Below are 18642 nucleotides of genomic sequence, written 5' to 3'. Positions count from 1 at the left end.
AGTCTGACCTAATAAGACTGCAAGTACACCTTGTACAGACAGGTGAGCAGGGTTCTTAAGCATATATGAAGTCAACATAGTCAATTGCCTTCAGCATGCAAGTCTGAAAGTGGTTTACATGTTGTGCAGGAGAGTTATACCTCCTGCAGCATGCGTCCGTGCCCACTGCTGTCCTGCAGGTTGGCCAGTAGTTTGTCAAGGGTTTGGCTGATGTGGACATGTTGATCCATCTGTCCACTACTGCAGAGGGCTGAGAGCACCAGACCCAGACCCAACATACAGCCAGCACTAGAAGAAGAAAGGGTCAGACAAAGAAGAAGAAAGGGTCAGAGAAGAAAAAATAATAAAAAAAATGCAATCAAAGCTACAATCTTCACAAAACCTATTTTTTAATGCACATATATTGAATTGAGAGAACCTCTCAAAGACTTAAAGGCCCATGATTAATCAGATTCAGTATTCTGGTTTCTATGCACAAATCTATTCCAATGCTCAAGTATATGTACGGTCATGGACGAAAGTATTGGCATCCCTGGAATTTTTCCAGAAGACACACCATTTTTCCCAGAAATATAATAGAATAGAATCACTTTATCTGACTTAATGCCGAGTATGCGGACACAGCTCTCACTTTGGTTGTACAGGGACCGAACGGCCCGTAACAACGAGCCTCGGACCCCATACTCCCGCAGTGCCCCCCACAAAGCCCCTCGGGGGACACGGTCGTAGGCCTTCTCCAGATTTACAAAACACATGTAGACTGGCAGGTCATACTCCCATGACCCCCTCAGCACCTCCGCAAGGGTAAAGAGCTGGTCCGCTGTTCCACGACCGGGACGGAATCCGCATTGCACCTCCTGAATCCGAGGTTCGACTATCGGTCGGATCCTCCCTTCCAGCACCCTAGAGTAAACTTTTCCGGGGAGGCTGAGAAGTGTGATACCACGGTAGTTGGCACACACTCTCCGATCCCCCTTTTTGAAAATAGGGACCACCACCCCGGTCTGCCACTCCCCAGGTACTGTACCCGATGCCCACACGACATTGTATAGACATGTCAACCAAGACAGTCCAACAATGTCCAGAGCCCTCAGCATCTCAGGGTGAATCTCGTCCACACCTGGTGCCTTGCCACCGAGGAGCTTTTTAACTACCTCGGCGACCTCTGCCACAGATATGGACGCAGATACCCCCGAGTCTTCAGGCTCTGCCTCCTCCATAGAGGACGTGTTTACCGGGTTCAGTAGTTCCTCGAAGTGCTCTTTCCACCGCTCGACGATATCCACAGTACGGGTCAACAGTTCTCCACCCCGACCGTACACAGCCTGAGCGAAGCCCTGCCTCCCCTTCCTGAGGCGTCGAATGGTTTGCCAGAACTTCCCCGAGGCCGACCGAAAGTCCTTCTCCATGGCCTCCCCGAACTCCTCCCACACCCGAGTTTTAGCTTCCATAACTGCCGCAGCTGCCGCCCTTTTGGCCAGCCGGTACCTGTCAGCTGCTTCGGGAGACCCCCGAGCCAACCAGGCTCGAAAAGTCTCCTTTTTCAGCCTGATGGCCTCCCTCACAGCTGGTGTCCACCAGCGTGTCCTTGGATTGCCGCCGCGACAGGCACCAGTGACCTTCAGACCACAGCTCCTAACAGCTGCTTCTCCAATGGAGGCTTTGAACATGGACCACTCAGAATCCATGTCCCCAACCTCCCCCGGGATGCAGGAGAAACTCTTCCGGAGGTGGGAGTTGAAAACCCTACAGACAGGGTCCTCCGCCAGACGTTCCCAGTTCACCCGCACTACACGTTTGGGTTTACCAGGTCTGTCTGGCAGTCTTCCCCGCCATCGGATCCAACTCACCACCAGGTGGTGATCAGTTGACAGCTCTGCACCTCTCTTCACCCGAGTGTCCAAGACATACGGCCGCAGGTCTGACGACACGACTATGAAGTCGATCATCGACCTTTGGCCTAAGGTGCTCTGGTACCAAGTACACTTATGAGCAACCTTATGCTCGAACATGGTGTTTGTTATGGCTAAACCATAACTAGCACAGAAGTCCAATAACAAAACACCACTCGGGTTCAGATCAGGCAGGCCGTTCCTCCCAATCACCCTCCTCCAGGTTTCTCCATCGTTGCCCACGTGAGCGTTGAAGTCTCCCAGGAGAACTATGGAATCTCTACTTTTTGCGGATGATGTGGTTTTGTTGGCATCCTCAGACCATGACCTCCGGCACGCACTGGAGCGGTTTGCAGCCGAGTGTGAAGCAGCAGGGATGCGGATCAGCACCTCCAAGTCCGAGGCCATGGTTCTCTGCCGGAAACCGGTGGAGTGCTCCCTCCGGGTTGGGGGGGGAGTTCCTTCCCCAAGCGAAGGAGTTTAAGTATCTTGGGATCTTGTTCACGAGTGATGGGAAAATGGAGCGAGAGATGGACAGGCGGATTGGTGCGGCGTCAGCAGTAATGCGGGCGTTGTACCGAACCGTCGTGGTGAAGAGGGAGCTGAGCCATAAGGCGAAGCTCTCGATTTACCAGTCCATCTACGTTCCAACCCTCACCTATGGTCATGAGCTTTGGGTAGTCACCGAAAGAACAAGATCGCGGATACAAGCGGCCGAAATGAGCTTCCTCCGTAGGGTGGCTGGGCTCAGCCTTAGAGATAGGGTGAGGAGCTCAGACATCCGGAGGGAGCTCGGAGTAGAGCCGCTGCTCCTTCGCATCGAAAAGAGCCAGTTGAGGTGGTTTAGCCACCTGATTCGGATGCCTCCAGGGAGACTTCCTCTGGAGGTTTTCCGAGGAGACCCTGGGGCAGACCCAGAACTTGCTGGAGAGATTATATATCTTGTCTGGCCTGGGAACGCCTCAGGATCCCCCAGGAAGAGCTGGAAAGCGTTGCTGGGGGGAGGGACGTCTGGAACGACCTGCTTCGCCTGCTGCCCCTGCGACCCGGCCCCGGATAAGCGGAGGAAAATGGATGGATGGAGAATCACTTTATTCGTCCCCAAAGGGAAATTTGGTTGTCAGGGTTCTTATCTGTTTAATTTTGAATTGAATAGCCTGACTGCTGATGGCAAGAAAGATTTCCTAAGTCTTTCGGTCCTGCAGCGCAGGGATAGGAACCGTTCACTGATGTTTTGTTGTTCACTGAAGCAGATGTGAAGTGGATGATCCATGTTTGTCAGAATGGCCTCCATCTTGCTCAGTGCCCGTCTCTCCACCTCATCCTCCAATGTGTTCAATGTGATTCCAACCACAGAGCCAGCTTTTTTAGTCAGTTTGTTCAGATGCCTTGCATCCTTGCTCTTTATACTTGCCTCCCCAGCAGACTGCAGCATAAAACAGGACATTTGCTACCAAAGACTGATAAAACACCTGCAGCATCTTACTGCAGATGTCTAGTGATCAAAGTCTTCTGAGGCAATAAAGTCGGCTCTGGCCCTTTTTGTAGATGAAGTCTACGTTTGTAGACCATTCCAACTTATTATCAAGGTGGACACCTGAATATTTATATGATGTCACAATCTCGATGTCCACGCCACAAGTGTTGACTGGCTGAAGAGGGGGTTTGGATCTGCGGAAATCTATGATCATTTTCCTTTGTCTTTGAGGCGTTGAGCAGCAGGCAGTTTTTGTGACTCCAGTCACTGAAGGCATTTATCAGATCCCTGTATTCGGCTTCATGTCCACTTCTGATACATGCCATGTAGCAGTGTCAGAGTATTTCTGAATGTGGCAGGACTCAGTGCTGTATTTGAAGTCAGAAATTGTTGCAATTGCAAATGTTTTTGGTATGCACATATTTATTTAACTGATGCGCATTGGAAAAACACAAAAAAACAGGAGAAAAAAAGCCAAAATTGACAGTTTTACACAAAACTCAAAAAATAGGCAACTCAATATTTGGTTGCACACACCTCTCAAATGGAATTTTGGACTACTCTTCTTTTGCAAACTGCTATCACAATGATTAATTTTGAATATTTTCTCTGGTGGTAAAAAGTCAGGTTATTGTGTGCATTACATCTAAAAAAAGGTTCTGAAAGGTTACTAGTCTTTGGGGCCGTGGGTGGCCTATTACAAACATCCTTGGGGTTTTTCCTAACCTCTAAACTTTAACCTAGCAACTTACCAAATGCCAAACCCATGAGAGGAAAAGCTGCCGTTAACAGACATGACTGGGAGTTAATTTGACCATTTGAAAGTGGCTACTCAGTTAAATTAATTATCAGAGGAAGCAGGATTAGGCAACTCGATGAAGGCAGTTAGAAGCTAGGCAAATTTTCCTCGAATACCAGCTTAAACGTTCTTCAGAACCCATCTGGGTCAGACCCCACGGGGCTGTTGTAACCGGACCCATTAGACGGAGAGCTGAGGGTCCAGTGATTCTCTGAGGATTAAGTATTAATTTAGTCGGTCTAAGGAGGATTGCTGGTTAAAACCTGTTTGGGTTTTTACAGTAACCAAAACAAAGGGTGGCTATTTTAAACAATCTAAAATAATAAACATGTTTACTACATAATTCCATATGTTTTCATTCATAGTTTCGATGTGTTCATTGAGAATCTACAATGTATATCGTCACGAAAATAAAGAATAAAACATTAAATGACTAGGTGTGTCCAAACTCTTGACTGGTAGTGTACATGCAAGTGTATTTATATGCACAATTTTGCTGTATAAAGGATATCTGTACACATAGCACTGACTTGTATTCCAAGTTCGGGTTAAATGAGCAACTTTCCAGAGTGTCCAGAGAGCTGAGGAGGAGATCGTCCGTCTGAGTGGAAACATCACTGCATAAAAGAGACAAACAGTCAGCGAAGGTCACCATGTGTATTAAACCAGTGTTCTCCTCATATAGCTCCTGTACCTAAGGTGTTGGTGGTGCAGGCTGGACAGCACCATGCCGAGTGCGAGGCCAGAGTGGAACTGGACAGCTTGGGAGTCATCTGCAGAGGGGGAGCCCGGTAGACCGGCCTGCAGCGCTGACAGCACCTCGACGAGACCGTCCCTCTGCCATACCACCAGCACTGGCACCAGCAGGGACAAGGCCAGGCTGGCACAGGAGCGAGCTATAGCACTCGCTGTGTTCTCACCCGAGTAGGAGCGCTTAGGAGGAGGAGGACAGTGTCATGTTGGTGATAGGATCTGTCCACACTCAGCTCCATAGGTGAGGGGGAGATCATGCTGTATTGTGCTGTGATCTGTACCGTGACATGACCAGTCTTTGGCTTTTTATAATGGCAGGAAAGAGGAAAAATTCAGACAGGATTTAAACAAATCCGAAGCTAAACAATTTACTATTCAAAGTGAAAACAGCAGTTAACGGCTGAACAAAGCATCAATAAAACAGCGAAAGGTTCTGGACATTAAAAACAAAAACCAGCAGACCGCGGAACAGCTTCTTCCCCAGACCTGTTGCCGCCATCACAACCCCCACCCATTGCCCCACCACCCAAACATTGTCCCCTTCTGGCTCATCGGTGCAATAAGAACTCTACTTCAGCACTGGACCACTTTATCAGCACTGAACACTTTACGTTGTTTGTATATAGTACTTTGATTCTTCTTTTTATTTTTAAAAAAAATCTGTTTTATTCTTATTTGCACTGCTGCTAATTGTTGTGTTCTTCCAGACAAATTTTGTTGTACTTCTGCACAATGACAATAAAGTCTCTTTATCTTTAAATGCTGAATACACAACTACAGAAAATAGAGTAAGAACATTAAACCAGAAACTTTTGTCCAGAACATCATCAGCAGACAAAACACTATCTTTAAAAATCCATTTCTTTATAGAAGTGGGCAATGAACATCAAAACAACTCAGTACTAATCAGATGAACTGTGTCTTTGTTCTCTTACATTTGCAGTCTCAATAAAAATCCAGTGAAAAAACTGCAGTGATGCAAAATTTAGAAGCAGGAGATAGGTTTGATCTCCTTGTGTCTATAAGTTAAACTTTTAAAATGGAAAAATATTAGTATATTCATAGCTCATGGAGTTTCATGATGCAGAAGGAGGTGGTGCAGGTGAAAGAAATTTAAAACTGTTGACTGAGCATTTTAGTGGAAAAAAGATCATAGAGCTAATGAATCAGAGTGATCAAGTTCAGTTTGTACAGATGAATGCAAACAGCTTAAATGAGCAGAAATTAAATAAAAAATAACAGAGCACCATATTTCAAGTGTTCACTTATGCTTTGTACTGATGTTTCCTTTCCTTACTGTACAATGTAGCAACAGTGTTGCAACAGATGACAGCTCAGCAATAACACAAACCAAAAGCTAGAAAGCCCACAATCCACTGGGAGCACTTGTATCCAAAAGGAGCTTGCAAAAACAAAACAAACACTAAACATAAATCCAATTACAGAAAGCAGGACAATGAGAAATCTTCAGTAAAGAGTGATGATATTAAAGGTGTCAGATACTGAACACAAAAAAATCCCTCTGCAGCAATGTAGTGTTTTTCTGTCTCGGTCTCCTTCTAAAACATCTAAGAGTCCAGCTACATGTCATTGTCCTGCTTTCTGTAAAGGGATTCTTGTATGATTTATCTTTATCTTAGTTTGAATGGGTGTTTTGTAATGCAAGTTTTCCTATTGGGTACATGTCTGTTTTACTTACGTTATAAAAGTCAATGTCCTACCCAACTCTCTCTTTCTAAATTCCGTCTCTAAATATTAAATAAAAAATATATATGTAAAGAGTGGAGTCTTTAAAACATGTTAACACTAAATGAGCAAAGGAGTAGCACGTTAGCAAAGTTGCAGCTTCAGTAATGTGTCTGTTACTACACAGGATGCAGTGAAGTGCAGTATTAAGTCTTAGTCACTGCCATTTTGAAGTATTCTATACTCAATCAAAACAATCAAGTAAAACACAAGAAAACAGATTTTTGGTCGTGTTTACATTCATATAGCCTAGAAAGGTGGAGTTATAAAAATAGGAGTGCATTGGGTAGCTCTGACTGAACAAGGATGTTGAAACAGCCATCAGTGAGAGACTCAGATAATACCTACATGCATGAACCATGGGAAAACTTGTCCGCTGGCCCTGTAGCTGCTGCTGATGATGCTGAGCAGGGTGTCGATGACCATCGTCAACCAGCTGGCAGTGGGCACAAACTGTGGTCCAGCCTACAGTAACAAGTTAGTAAATCATTTTTGTAGTGCTGTCTGTGTTTTATAGGGTGAACCAAAAGTTTGGAAACAAAGTGTCTATTTGAGTTGGGGGTGATGAATTCACTGTTATTTTACCCATTTTTGTGATAGCATAATAAAATAACTTAAAAGCATAGTATTTGCCGAGTGCAATAACTCGGAAGGAAATTAATAGAACCATAAGGTACAGGTATGCTGGAGCATAACTTCAAAATGCAGGCCATCAGTGTCAGATTTCAAAACTTTTGATGGTAAAGTATCTGACAGTTTTAATTTTTTTAAACATCCAAAAGTACTATGAGGCAACATTTACTGGCCAGTTTGAGGAACCTTCATAAGCATGAATGAAGATACATTCCAGAAGATACCAGTGTAACCAGTGTTTAGACACTGGTTACACTGGTATCTTGATGTGCAAGGGTGTGAAGTAGTAGTCAGTTGTGATTTTCTGCATTATGTTCTCGGCGAACGGTGGAAACGTTCACAACTTTGTATAAGAAACAAACATGAACATGTCGAAATATGTTTGTTTTACACTAATCTGTTACTCTTCCGAATATATCTGTAGTACTGATTTATTGAAATAACATTATATTATTTGGATTATAGACTTTCCATTTGTTTCCAAACTTTTGAGTCACCCTGTATATTCAGATTGTCAATTGTCATAAGGGCTGCAAGGTTAAGAGGTTTCTACATTTGAAGAAAACCACAGACTTTTGTTGGGGGGGTGGACTTTTAAGCTTACACAATGGTAGGAATGTTGTATAATATGTCACACTGTGCAAGATATCTTACCCCAAGGCTGTCGTTGCTGTCAGCAGGCAGGTTGCTCTCATACTTGGCAAGAACAGCAGCAAGGCCACTCAGAGCCAGGATGGAGTTCCCCTGAACAACAGGACTGTCCCTGAAAACCACACAGAGCCATCCAGCAGTAAGACAAGGCTTCTAGTTTAACTTTGTCAGGTTGTACGTTACAGAGCTCAGCAATTTTGTTTGTTATGAATCTAAACTGCAACAATCATAAACAGGAAACTCACTTAGTAGTAGCTTTAATTACATCTGCCAGCTGATCTCTGGCCCTGAGATAGATGAGAAGAAAACAACAGAGACAAAAAAGATGAATAAGAAAGGATGAGACTTCCGGTCAGAACATCGTTAAGAATGGCCGCACAGTGAGAGCTCCCAACAGAACCAAAATAGTTAGAGAAATACCCCGATACAAATTGAAGAAATACATCGGATGAATGGCGTGAGGAAAGGAGACTTGTACTCTACCAACACACAGAGTAGTACAAACCAGCAGAGATGAGCAAGAGATTACAGGGTGACCCAAAAGTTTGGAAACAAATGAAAAGTCTATAATCCAAATAATATAATGTTATTTCAATAAATCAGTACCACAGATATATTCAGAAGAGTTACAGATTAATGTAAAACAAACATATTTCGACATGTTCATGTTTGTTTCTTTTACAAAGTTGTGAACGTTTCCACCAACTGGTTACACTGGTATCTTCTGGAATGTATCTTCATTCATGCTTATGAAGGTTCCTCAAACTGGCCAGTAAATGTTGCCTCATAGTACTTCTGGATGTTTAAAAAAATTAAAACTGTCAGATACTTTACCATCAAGAGTTTTGAAATCTGACACTGATGGCCTGCATTTTGAAGTTATGCTCCAGCATACCTGTACCTTATGGTTCTATTAATTTCCTTCCGAGTTATTGCACTAGGCAAATACTATGCTTTTAAGTTATTTTATTATGCTATAACAAAAATGGGTAAAATAAGAGTGAATTCATGCACGCCCAACTCAAATAGACACTGTGGTTAAACTTTGTTTCCAAACTTTTGGGTCACCCTGTAGAGGCGCAGCGACACAAATAATTAGCTGCCAAAGCTAACTAGCAACAAACGGGATAGAAAACGTAAGCCCCCATGAAGAAATGGTTGAACTGGAAGTCATCCTCCGAGAGTTACGAGGTTTTCGCTAAGGAAATAAAAAGCAATTAAAGAAGAAATTTTAAAGGTGAATACTGTTGTATGCATAAATGTGTAAAGTCGCACTTGCCGTATATGTCCCTGGCCACTACCCATACTGTTGTTGTTCATTAAATGCAGCCTGACGTTACCACCATCTCTGCTATATTTCCTGGTGCTTACAGCATTACATGGTGTCAGAAAACTGTCAAGAACAGTACCCACACAATGATGATGATGCAGTTTGATGACCCGAAGATCGAATGGGATGCATTCCTCTTGACTGTGCATAGGCATATGTAAATGTCTTGACCATTTACATATGCCTACCAAAGTTTATAGCTGTAGGTTACATGTACTGGTCGTAGTAAATGCTTGAAATATTCCAGGTGGCGCCATGGAGCAACTTTGCCACAATCAGGTGAAATTCCCATAAAACATCAAATGGTCCGCGAGACTAGATATGTGTGTTAATTTTGGTGAGCGTTTGAGCATTTTTAACCTGTCAAAAAGTACTTTGTTTGTTACAGAAACAATGCGTTACCACGGCAACAGCGTTTTATGAATCGTCCAAATCTTCACATTGCGGCATCGTCAAGGTGTCAACACTCATCTAATTTTCAGATTGATATGACAAAGTATCAGGCAATGGTATGTGCAAATGTAATGAGATACTTGTTATTGCCAATAGGTGGCGCTATGAAAATTTTCAAATTTATGAATGTGGATCTGTTCACAAAATTCGCCGCGCTGCCATGGCCACGCCCTTTGACGACGAGTCACCATTTTCTCTGGGAATCGTCATGAATGTGTCTAGGCTTCTGTCACCAAATTTGAGGAAAATCTGATCAATTGAGTAAGAATAGTACATGGAAGTAGGGCTGGACGATATGGCTAAAACTTTTATCACGATATAGCTCTTAATTTCGGTCGATACGATATAATTCCGATATCGATATAAGTAATATAAAAGCCTCAGAAAAACTGTTAAGAATGCACATTATTTTGACAGGATGCACCTCCAGTGTAAATTTTTAGAAATAAAAACTACAAAAAATTAATGTTCACCTTTTTATTTAAGAAATTTAAAATCACTGTCAAATAAACACAAAAGTCTCACCTTTTTCAATACAAATAGCTTTAACTTTAAACTACAATACAGTTATGCCATTGTTATAGATTCAAACAAAGGTGCTTCAACCAGGAAAAAAAAGTGCTCAGAACTGCTGCAACACACACAAAAAAGAGTGAGCGACAAACACAAATGCTCCTGGCCCAGAGTTTAGTCGGTGCCCGAAGCACTGCAGTCTTGTCCAGGAGTTCAGTTCACCTTTGATGATATTGGTCCCGCTATCTGTGGTGATGCAGACCTGCTGATCCTCGCTGAGTCCCCAGGACGGAAGCGCATCTTTAAGTCCGGCTGCAATAGCTTTGCCGGTGTGATCCTCGGGAAAATAGACCGTCTGGAGGCATAAGCTGACAAGCTTCCAATCTTGGTCAATAAAATGAACCGTCAGGCTCAAGTAAGGCTCGGAGGTTCTGCTTGACCACAGGTCAGCTGTGGTCGCAAATTTCGTGACGGACTTCTTCAGCTGCTCCTCCACCCTCTCTCTCACTTCACCATAAAGTGCAGGTATGGCTGTGCGTGAAAAATATTTATGTCCGGGGAGCTCGTATCTGTGGTCGAGGACTGATATTTTCCTAAAGCCCACGTTTTCCACTGTAGTAAACGGCATCATGTCTTTAGCCAAGAAGTTTGCGACGGCCTTGGTTATGTCTTTATGGCATTTGGAGTTCTTGTCATAAGGCATGAAAACGGCGATCTGTGTTTGCTGCATGGGCTTCTCTTTTGACTCCGCTGTCGCTGCTGCTGGGGGTGATGCTTCTGGTATGGGTTGGCTCAAATTTTTATGGTGCTTTATTTTCTGACTCTCGGCATACTCTATCGAGTGGAAATGCTTCAGATGGTGGAACAGGTTCGATGTGTTCCCGCTGTTAGTTGGCAGGACTCTCCGGCATATTTTGCAGCACACTGAAACCTGAAGTTTATCGGATTTTTGATAGCCGAACCACTTCCACACCACCGAATTAGTTTTTCCTCTCTTATCAACTATTTCGTCAGCTTTTTCTTCGCTTGTGGTAGCTTGTTCAGTCACGTTTACATTACGGTCATGGGCACTCATTTTATAGCTTGCTGCGGTGGGGCTTTGCTTGCTTGAACGGCATGTGAAATGCTGTAATTACATACTCTAATGTACTATATCGAAATATCGAAAATGTGTTTAAAACTCATATCACCGTTATTGAATAAAAATATACCGCGGTCTATATTTATATTGAAATATTGTCCAGCCCTACATGAAAGTGTAAAAAAATGTGTACTTCCTGATACCAGAAGGTGGCGCCATGACTGTCAATGTACATAACCACATGGATGTTGTCAGGGCCGAACTCTGATCATACATGTAAAGTTTCAGGCAGATTGGAGTATGATCAGAAGGGTTAGATCCCACCTCCTGTTTCATGGCAAAGGATCAATATTTTGTGTAGTCGCCATGGCCATGCCCTAAGACTTTTGCAGTTAACTGGAAAGATAAGAAAGCCCTCAACATCTTCCATTGGCTGAACCTCCTCACAGAACACATTTCACTGGAGAGAATATCTGCTATCCGGACAAAACAATTGGACTCATTTAAAGAAAAATGGTCTCCATTTACTAATTCATTAAATATTAATCTATAGCTTCTGCTTGTATGTGGACGTATGCCACTGCCCTCATGAAAAAAAAAAAATTGTGATACCTGTTCTGTCTGTGCATATGGTCCAACTTTCCTCTGCTCTATTTCAGTTTATTATCCCTCCAACTCTCAAAGATTGATAGCACCATGGACTTCAAGGCCGTGTGCATGCACTGGTGGTGTCCTTTCCCTATGGTTCCCGGGGTTGCTCTCTGGCTCTGCGGGGTCGGGGTGGCTTGGGCCCCTCTCCCCGGGGGTGGGTGTCTCCGGCGTCTCCCCCTTTGAGCTCTGGGCCTGCACGCTCTCCCGGGGCCTCGAGGGTGTCGGCGGCTGATCTCTTCTGGGTCGCCTGGCTGGTCCTGGGGTTTGGGGTGGGTCAGTCCCTCCGTTGCTCTCCTGTCCCTTCCTGCTCCGCTTCCCTCCTCCTCCCTCCTCTCCTGCCTGCCCGCTCCTCCTCGCCCCTATCCCTCCACGGCCGGGGGGTCTGGCGTGGGGGCTGGGTAGTTTCTCTGGAGGGTGGCTCTGGCTCATCTGGGCACAGGCCTTGATCCTGGCCTGCGTGCCGCCACTGGAGTCCAGTTTCTGCAGGCCGCTGTCCGGGCCTGGTGCTGTCCTGGGGTGCGGTGGGGTGGGTGGGATCTTGGGGGTGCTGCGGGGTGGGCGCCCCGCGTCCTTGTCGTGCCGGCTCCTGGGTGGCCGTGGCGACTTGTGGTCCTCGCTTCCTTGTGGCGCGGCCTGGTCTCCCCCTTCAGGGTGGGGTGCTGCGTGCGGCTGGCCCGTGTTGGGGCTATGGTGCCTGCCGGGGCGCTGCTCTGGGGGGGCACCCTGTCGGCTTGGCCCTGCATTGCTGTGATGGCTGCTCTGGGCATCGGGGTCTTTCACACTTACATGTGCATGTTTGTTCAGGTCCCACCAGCTCCTGTCGAGTTCCGCTGTTGAGAAGTGATGGGACCCGGCAGAATGTGCTGAGACTCTTTCCAGAGTCTAATCTCACACTAAACCCATTCTCCTTTTCTCTAGTATCTTCTTCTGGCCTATTCCACTCTATACTGACATGACACCCAAAACTATGGTGTTCAGTACTGTCTGGGTTTGTTTGGTTTTCTGTTTTTTTGGTGTATGAGTTTGTTTGTTTGTCTTATTGATGGGTAATTAATAGTCGGGAATAACACAGCACCTGATATTCTTAAGATGTAATACCACCGCTTGCTAGTCCCTGTCCCTGTCCGTCCTGTTTCATCCTGTCCACCCTTTGTTTCCCTTCACGTCACCACTGAGGTGTAGCACTGCCCTCCCTGGCTCTTAACAGGGAATTGTAATAAAGAGTGTCAGCTTAGCTTTCAGGGAGGGCTGGTGATGGTCACACGCATGCACTAAATAATAAAATATTTGGCTGCAAGACTAAAATATGCATTAATCTCATAAAGTGTTGACACCCCTTCCGTGGAGTTAAACAATGAGAATAAATGCAGACAAAAAATAAATCTTTTCTGGAGGTCACCAGGATCATACCTGTGTGGATGACACAGGTACTAATGATATTCCCAAACAACAGTCTGAACTCTTAAACAAGACTTCCTCCACCTGTTCAGTGTTGTCAATCAGTTCCACCTGCGTGTTTTTATTTCTGGCCCCACCCCCACCTGTGACCGAGGCGTGGGTCGCTTCAGCAGGCTGCTTTATCTGAACACCTGGCTCTCCTCTGTCTGTGGATCCTATAATATGGGCTTCATAAACAATTTTGACGCCTTCTGGCAGAGGAGAAATCTCTTTGGGGCTGACGGGCTTCATCTGAACAGCGCTGGATGCTGTTTGCTGTTTGCTGTCGCCAACCTGGCATACGGCATCCAGCATGCACTATGAGTCCACTCCCACTGACCGTCCCTGCAGAGACTGATGTCCCTCCAGTCCAAGTCCATATCATTTTAGTTCCGATATTAACAGTAGATTGCATCCTACTGGACTTGGACCATCTGATTTTCAAAACTCACCCATCTCTGTCATAATTACTCCAAGAGAGCACTACCATTCCCATACATCCTCAGGCGCAAATATATTTAACCTCAAACCCATAATCACACACATGGCCCCTTCTGATCCCCCCCAAACTACATTCAATATGGCACTTTCAAATGTTAGATCTCTGTTTAATAAAACTTTTCTTATTAACGAACTGATTTTAGATAATAATATTGATTTTATGTTTTTAACAGAAACTTGGCTCAGTACAGATGCACCTGCCTCTCTCATTGAAGCCTCTCCCCCCAACTACCAATTTTGTTATTCTTTTAGGCAGGGGCGAAGAGGAGGGGGGACTGCCACAATTCTGTTAGCATATAATGGTTTTAAAGAGATTTTATTTGATAAGTATTCCTCTTTTGAACATCATTCATTTGTTTTTAGCAGTCCTCCCATCCTATGCTTAACTATATACAGACCACCTAAACAGTGTACCTCTTTTATTATTGAATTTTCTGAATTGTTCTCTTTTATCTGTTCTAAGTATGACAGAGTTCTTATTTTAGGTGATTTTAATTTGCATGTTGATAATCAATCAGACTCTTTTAGCTCAGAATTTTTAGGCCTTCTTCACAGTATGAATTTTATCCAACATGTGAAAGAGCCCACCCATAACAGAGGAAAAATTTTAGATTTAATAATTACCCATGGCCTTTCGACATCTGTGACCTCTGTTATGGACGTAGGCTTGTCTGATCATTTTTGTGTGTTTTTTAATATCAATGATTTTAAGCAACAAGAAATCCCAGTGCGTACAATCAGGAAGTGCTATCTTACCGCTGAAGTGGCTGCAAATTTTATTGACATTTTAACTGATACCCCCACACGTTTTACCTTCCTCCTGTGATTTTATTGTTGATCGTTTTAACAGTAAATTAAGGTCAGGTCTAGACACTGTTGCACCAATAAAAATCAAAAGAATATCAACAAAACCAAAGCCTCCCTGAACAAACAGTTACATCATTAACCTCAAAAGAAATTGTCGAAAAGCAGAACGGAAGTGGCGGAAAAACAAAATTTAAATAAATTACAATATTTTCCAACATCATCTGAAGATTTTTAACACAGCAATCAAACAGGCAAGAAAAGAACATTTTTCCACATTAATTCACAGCAACAAAAACAATTCTAAGGTACTTTTCAAAACAATAACCAAATTAATCAACCCTGTTTTTTTTTTTAATCAAACTAAGGAACCAGACTTGTCATGTGATGACTTTGCATTCCACTTCAGCAGTAAAATAGATTTCATCAGATCAAACCTTTTACTTTCTCAGCCTTTGAGTTTTAACTCTTCAGAATCTTTGGTTTTAAATGGGGAGACACTGGAAAGTTTTGTCCTGGTTGATGCTGTGATGCTTGAAAAAGTTTTTTAAACAACTCAAGCTAACTACCTGCCTTTTAGATCCCATTCCAGCATCCCTTTTTAAGAACTTTTATGACTTTTTAAAACAGGATTTTCTTACTATTTTAAATTATTCTCTTCAGACAGGCATGTTCCCCTCTGCTTTTAAAACCTCCATTTTAAAACCTCTCCTGAAGAAAAGCAATCTGGATACAGCTGTAGCTGATAATTTTAGACCTGTATTCAATTTGCCATTTTTAAGTAAACTTTTAGAGAAGATTGTTTTAAACCAGATAAATGATTTTATTAGTTTAAGAAATATTTATGAAATTTATCAATCTGGTTTTAGGAAAAATCACAGTACTGAGACTGCTCTGGTCAAAATTGTTAATGACCTCAGGCGCAATATGGATAACAAATTACCCTCTGTTTTAGTTTTATTGGACCCGAGTGCTGCTTTTGATACTGTTGACCACAAAATTCTTTTAAGTAGACTCCATGATTTTATTGGCATCTCAGGCACTGTTTTTAGCTGGTTTGAATCTTATCTTAGTGGTAGAAAGTTTTATGTGAACCTTGGGGATCATTTATCACAATGTTATGACATTGGGTGTGGTGTTCCCCAAGGTTCAATTTTAGGCCCTACTCTTTTTAATCTCTATATGCTCCCATTAGGTAATGTCATCAGGAGACACGGCATCAATTTCCACAGCTATGCTGACGACACTCAGCTTTATGTTGCCATGTCTCCTGATAACACACGGCCACTCGATGCCCTTTTAAACTGTATTTTAGATATTAAATCATGGATGGCAGACAACTTTTTAGAGCTCAACCAGGACAAAACTCAGGTTTTAGTCATTGGTTCAGGGGTCAAGAGAGAGAAACTGGTCAGCAAACTACAAGCATTATCTTTTAATCCGTGAGGGCAGGCTAAAAATTTAGGGGTTTTATTCGATTCAGAGCTCAGTTTTGAGCTACATATCCGGGACATTACCAAAAAAGCTTTTAATCATTTGAAGAACATTGCCCGAGTGCGACCGTTTCCCTCTCAAGCCAATGCAGAGACATTAATCCATGCTTTTATCACCTGTAGAATAGACTACTGCAATGCTCTTCTTTCTGGTCTCCCGCAAAAGAAAATCTCCCATCTTCAGCTCCTACAGAATTCAGCTGCACGGATGCTAACGGGGACCAGAAAGAGAGCCCATATTACACCGATTTTAAGTTTAACACCAAAACTTATGGTGAGGCATCTTTTTATTACTACGGCCCCCGCTTATGGAACAGCCTTCCTGAAGACCTGAGGGCTGCACCTAATGTTAATGTTTTTAAAAACAAACTTAAAACCTACCTTTTTAGTCTGGCTTTTACTTGAATTACCTTTTAGTGTTTTTATTCTTTATACAACTCCCAATTTATAATCATCACTATTATTATTATTTTTATTATTATTTTATTTTATCTATCTTTTATTCTGTTTTTTTATATGACATATTTAATTGAATTTATTTACTTATTTATGTTTATTTTACTGATCTACTTATGGATTTATTTTATTTTATTCAATTATTTTTATTTATTTATTTATTTTACACTTTAAACTAACCTCCAGTGTTTACCTATTTTATACCTTCAGATGGTGTTTCCTCAGTACGTACTGGGTATAACAATGTCCCTGACTTATTTTTGTCTTTTATTTATGTTGCTTTTAATATTACAGTGTATGGATTGCGGGGTGGGTGGGTTTGGATCTTAATTTCTTTCATTTTATTTGAATTATTTGTCTGTTTGTAAAGCACTTTGTGCTACAAATGATGTATTAAAAGTGCTATATAAAATAAAGATTATTGTTATTATTATTATTGTTATAAGAACTTGGTAGAAATTTAATGCGGCTCTGGACAGAAATAAATGCTATGACATTGCAGAAGCTTATCGAAACAACGCCAAGCCGAATGTCTGTCAGTCTCAGAGCTAAAGGTGGTTGAATGAAATATTAGAGTATGCAACTTTTTTTGGACAAGCAGTGTAGCAAGTGAATCTCACCACAGCCAGGCACAGCACTGTAGCTCCTCTGGGTTCTCTTTGCCATGTTTCCGCTGCATTTCCAAATCAGCCCGTCGACCCTAAACACACATCAGACCCGCATAGTTAACTGCAGTACACTATGCAAAACATTCAGTTAATTTTGTCAAACTTAAAGAATGAGACAAAGCTTAGCTTATCTAGAACTTAGCTTAAGCTTATTCATTGAATTGAAATCATTTAATTGAGCTGAAACTTCTAGAACAGCATGTAGTATTGATTACTTCTTCAATAATCAATCTATCACTTGCCAGAAGCACATACCTGGAGGACAGCGTGGAAAGCTCGACTCATGAAACCCTGCCAGGCATGGGGCAGGATGAGAGCACGATGCCACTCTGAGGGCTGAATGTTTACCTACACACCAAAAAGGAAAAGAACTGAAGAGTTACTTTTTTAACTGGTCCTACACCAAAGAGGAGCAAGAGAAGCAGGGGAAGAACAGGCTGAGACATACTTCATGAATGAGAGCTGTAAGGGTCTGCTGGTAGCTGCGGCTTCGACTGACGAGGAAGCGATTGATTGGTCTGCCTTCGCGGTCCGTCTGCACAGGCAGTTCGTAACAGAGCAGAAGTCCAGCTATAAGACCGAAGAGAAGAAGGGTCAGCTATGTTGAAGCTGTCAACTTCAACTGGTAAATGGTACATGGTCTGCACTCATACAAGGGGTGATTGATAAGTTCTGAGCCTGACCAAGAAAAGACACTTTGTTAATGAAAACCTTTTGTTCTCTGAGAGAGCAACATGTCAGAAGAGTTTGAGTTCAATTTTGAACTCAATGCGTGTATTCATGCATGTATGATACCTGAGTAAAGTAGAGTGAGGTAGGTCATTCAAGCAAAATGGACCTAATTGGTGACCGTGCTGTGATCCATCAATTGACCATCAATGGGCAATATTATGCTTCCCTGGTACGCCAACTGAGGGAGAAAATTAAAGAAAAGCGCCGTGGAATGCTCAGACGTGGTGTCCTGTTCCACCAGGACAATGCTCCGGTTTACAAGTCAGTTGTCGCCATGGCTGCCATTCACGAATGTGGCTTTAAACTCATGCAGCATCCACCTTATTCCCCAGATTTGGCTCCGTCTGACTTTCATCTTTTCCCCAAACATGAAACGGCACCTTGCTGGGACCCACTACGACACAAACGATGACGTCATAGCTGCGGTAAACGACTTTCTACAGGAGCAGGATAAGACCTATGAGAACGGGATCAAGGCACTACAGAGACGCTGGAAGAAATGTGTGGACTTGCAAGGGGATTATGTTGAGAATTAAAGCATTGTTTAAATTTACTTTTTTCTTGGTCAGGCT

The 18642-nt window shown here is 43.0% G+C and overlaps 1 protein-coding gene across 12 annotated transcripts in view; it reads right to left on the bottom strand.

The window, feature by feature from the left end:
- Positions 1–18642, bottom strand: part of focad (focadhesin) — a 122662-nt gene that overhangs the window by 22593 nt on the left and 81427 nt on the right. For all 12 annotated transcript variants that reach the window (XR_007939691.1, XM_051943824.1, XM_051943822.1 and 9 more), the window contains 9 exons: positions 17787–17908; positions 17594–17686; positions 17291–17370; positions 8197–8238; positions 7955–8063; positions 7016–7132; positions 4863–5101; positions 4699–4785; positions 141–288 (listed from right to left, as the gene is read on the bottom strand). Coding sequence is in view for 11 of the 12 variants with exons in the window: in XM_051943824.1 (XP_051799784.1) it covers positions 141–288; positions 4699–4785; positions 4863–5101; positions 7016–7132; positions 7955–8063; positions 8197–8238; positions 17291–17370; positions 17594–17686; positions 17787–17908 (1037 nt within the window). In the remaining variant the exon portion in view is untranslated. The remainder of the gene's footprint in view (positions 1–140; positions 289–4698; positions 4786–4862; positions 5102–7015; positions 7133–7954; positions 8064–8196; positions 8239–17290; positions 17371–17593; positions 17687–17786; positions 17909–18642) is intronic.

This window comes from Acanthochromis polyacanthus, chromosome 23 (assembly GCF_021347895.1).
Source record: "Acanthochromis polyacanthus isolate Apoly-LR-REF ecotype Palm Island chromosome 23, KAUST_Apoly_ChrSc, whole genome shotgun sequence".
Lineage (NCBI taxonomy): Eukaryota > Metazoa > Chordata > Actinopteri > Pomacentridae > Acanthochromis > Acanthochromis polyacanthus.
This window is presented reverse-complemented; position numbering and strand designations above follow the sequence as displayed.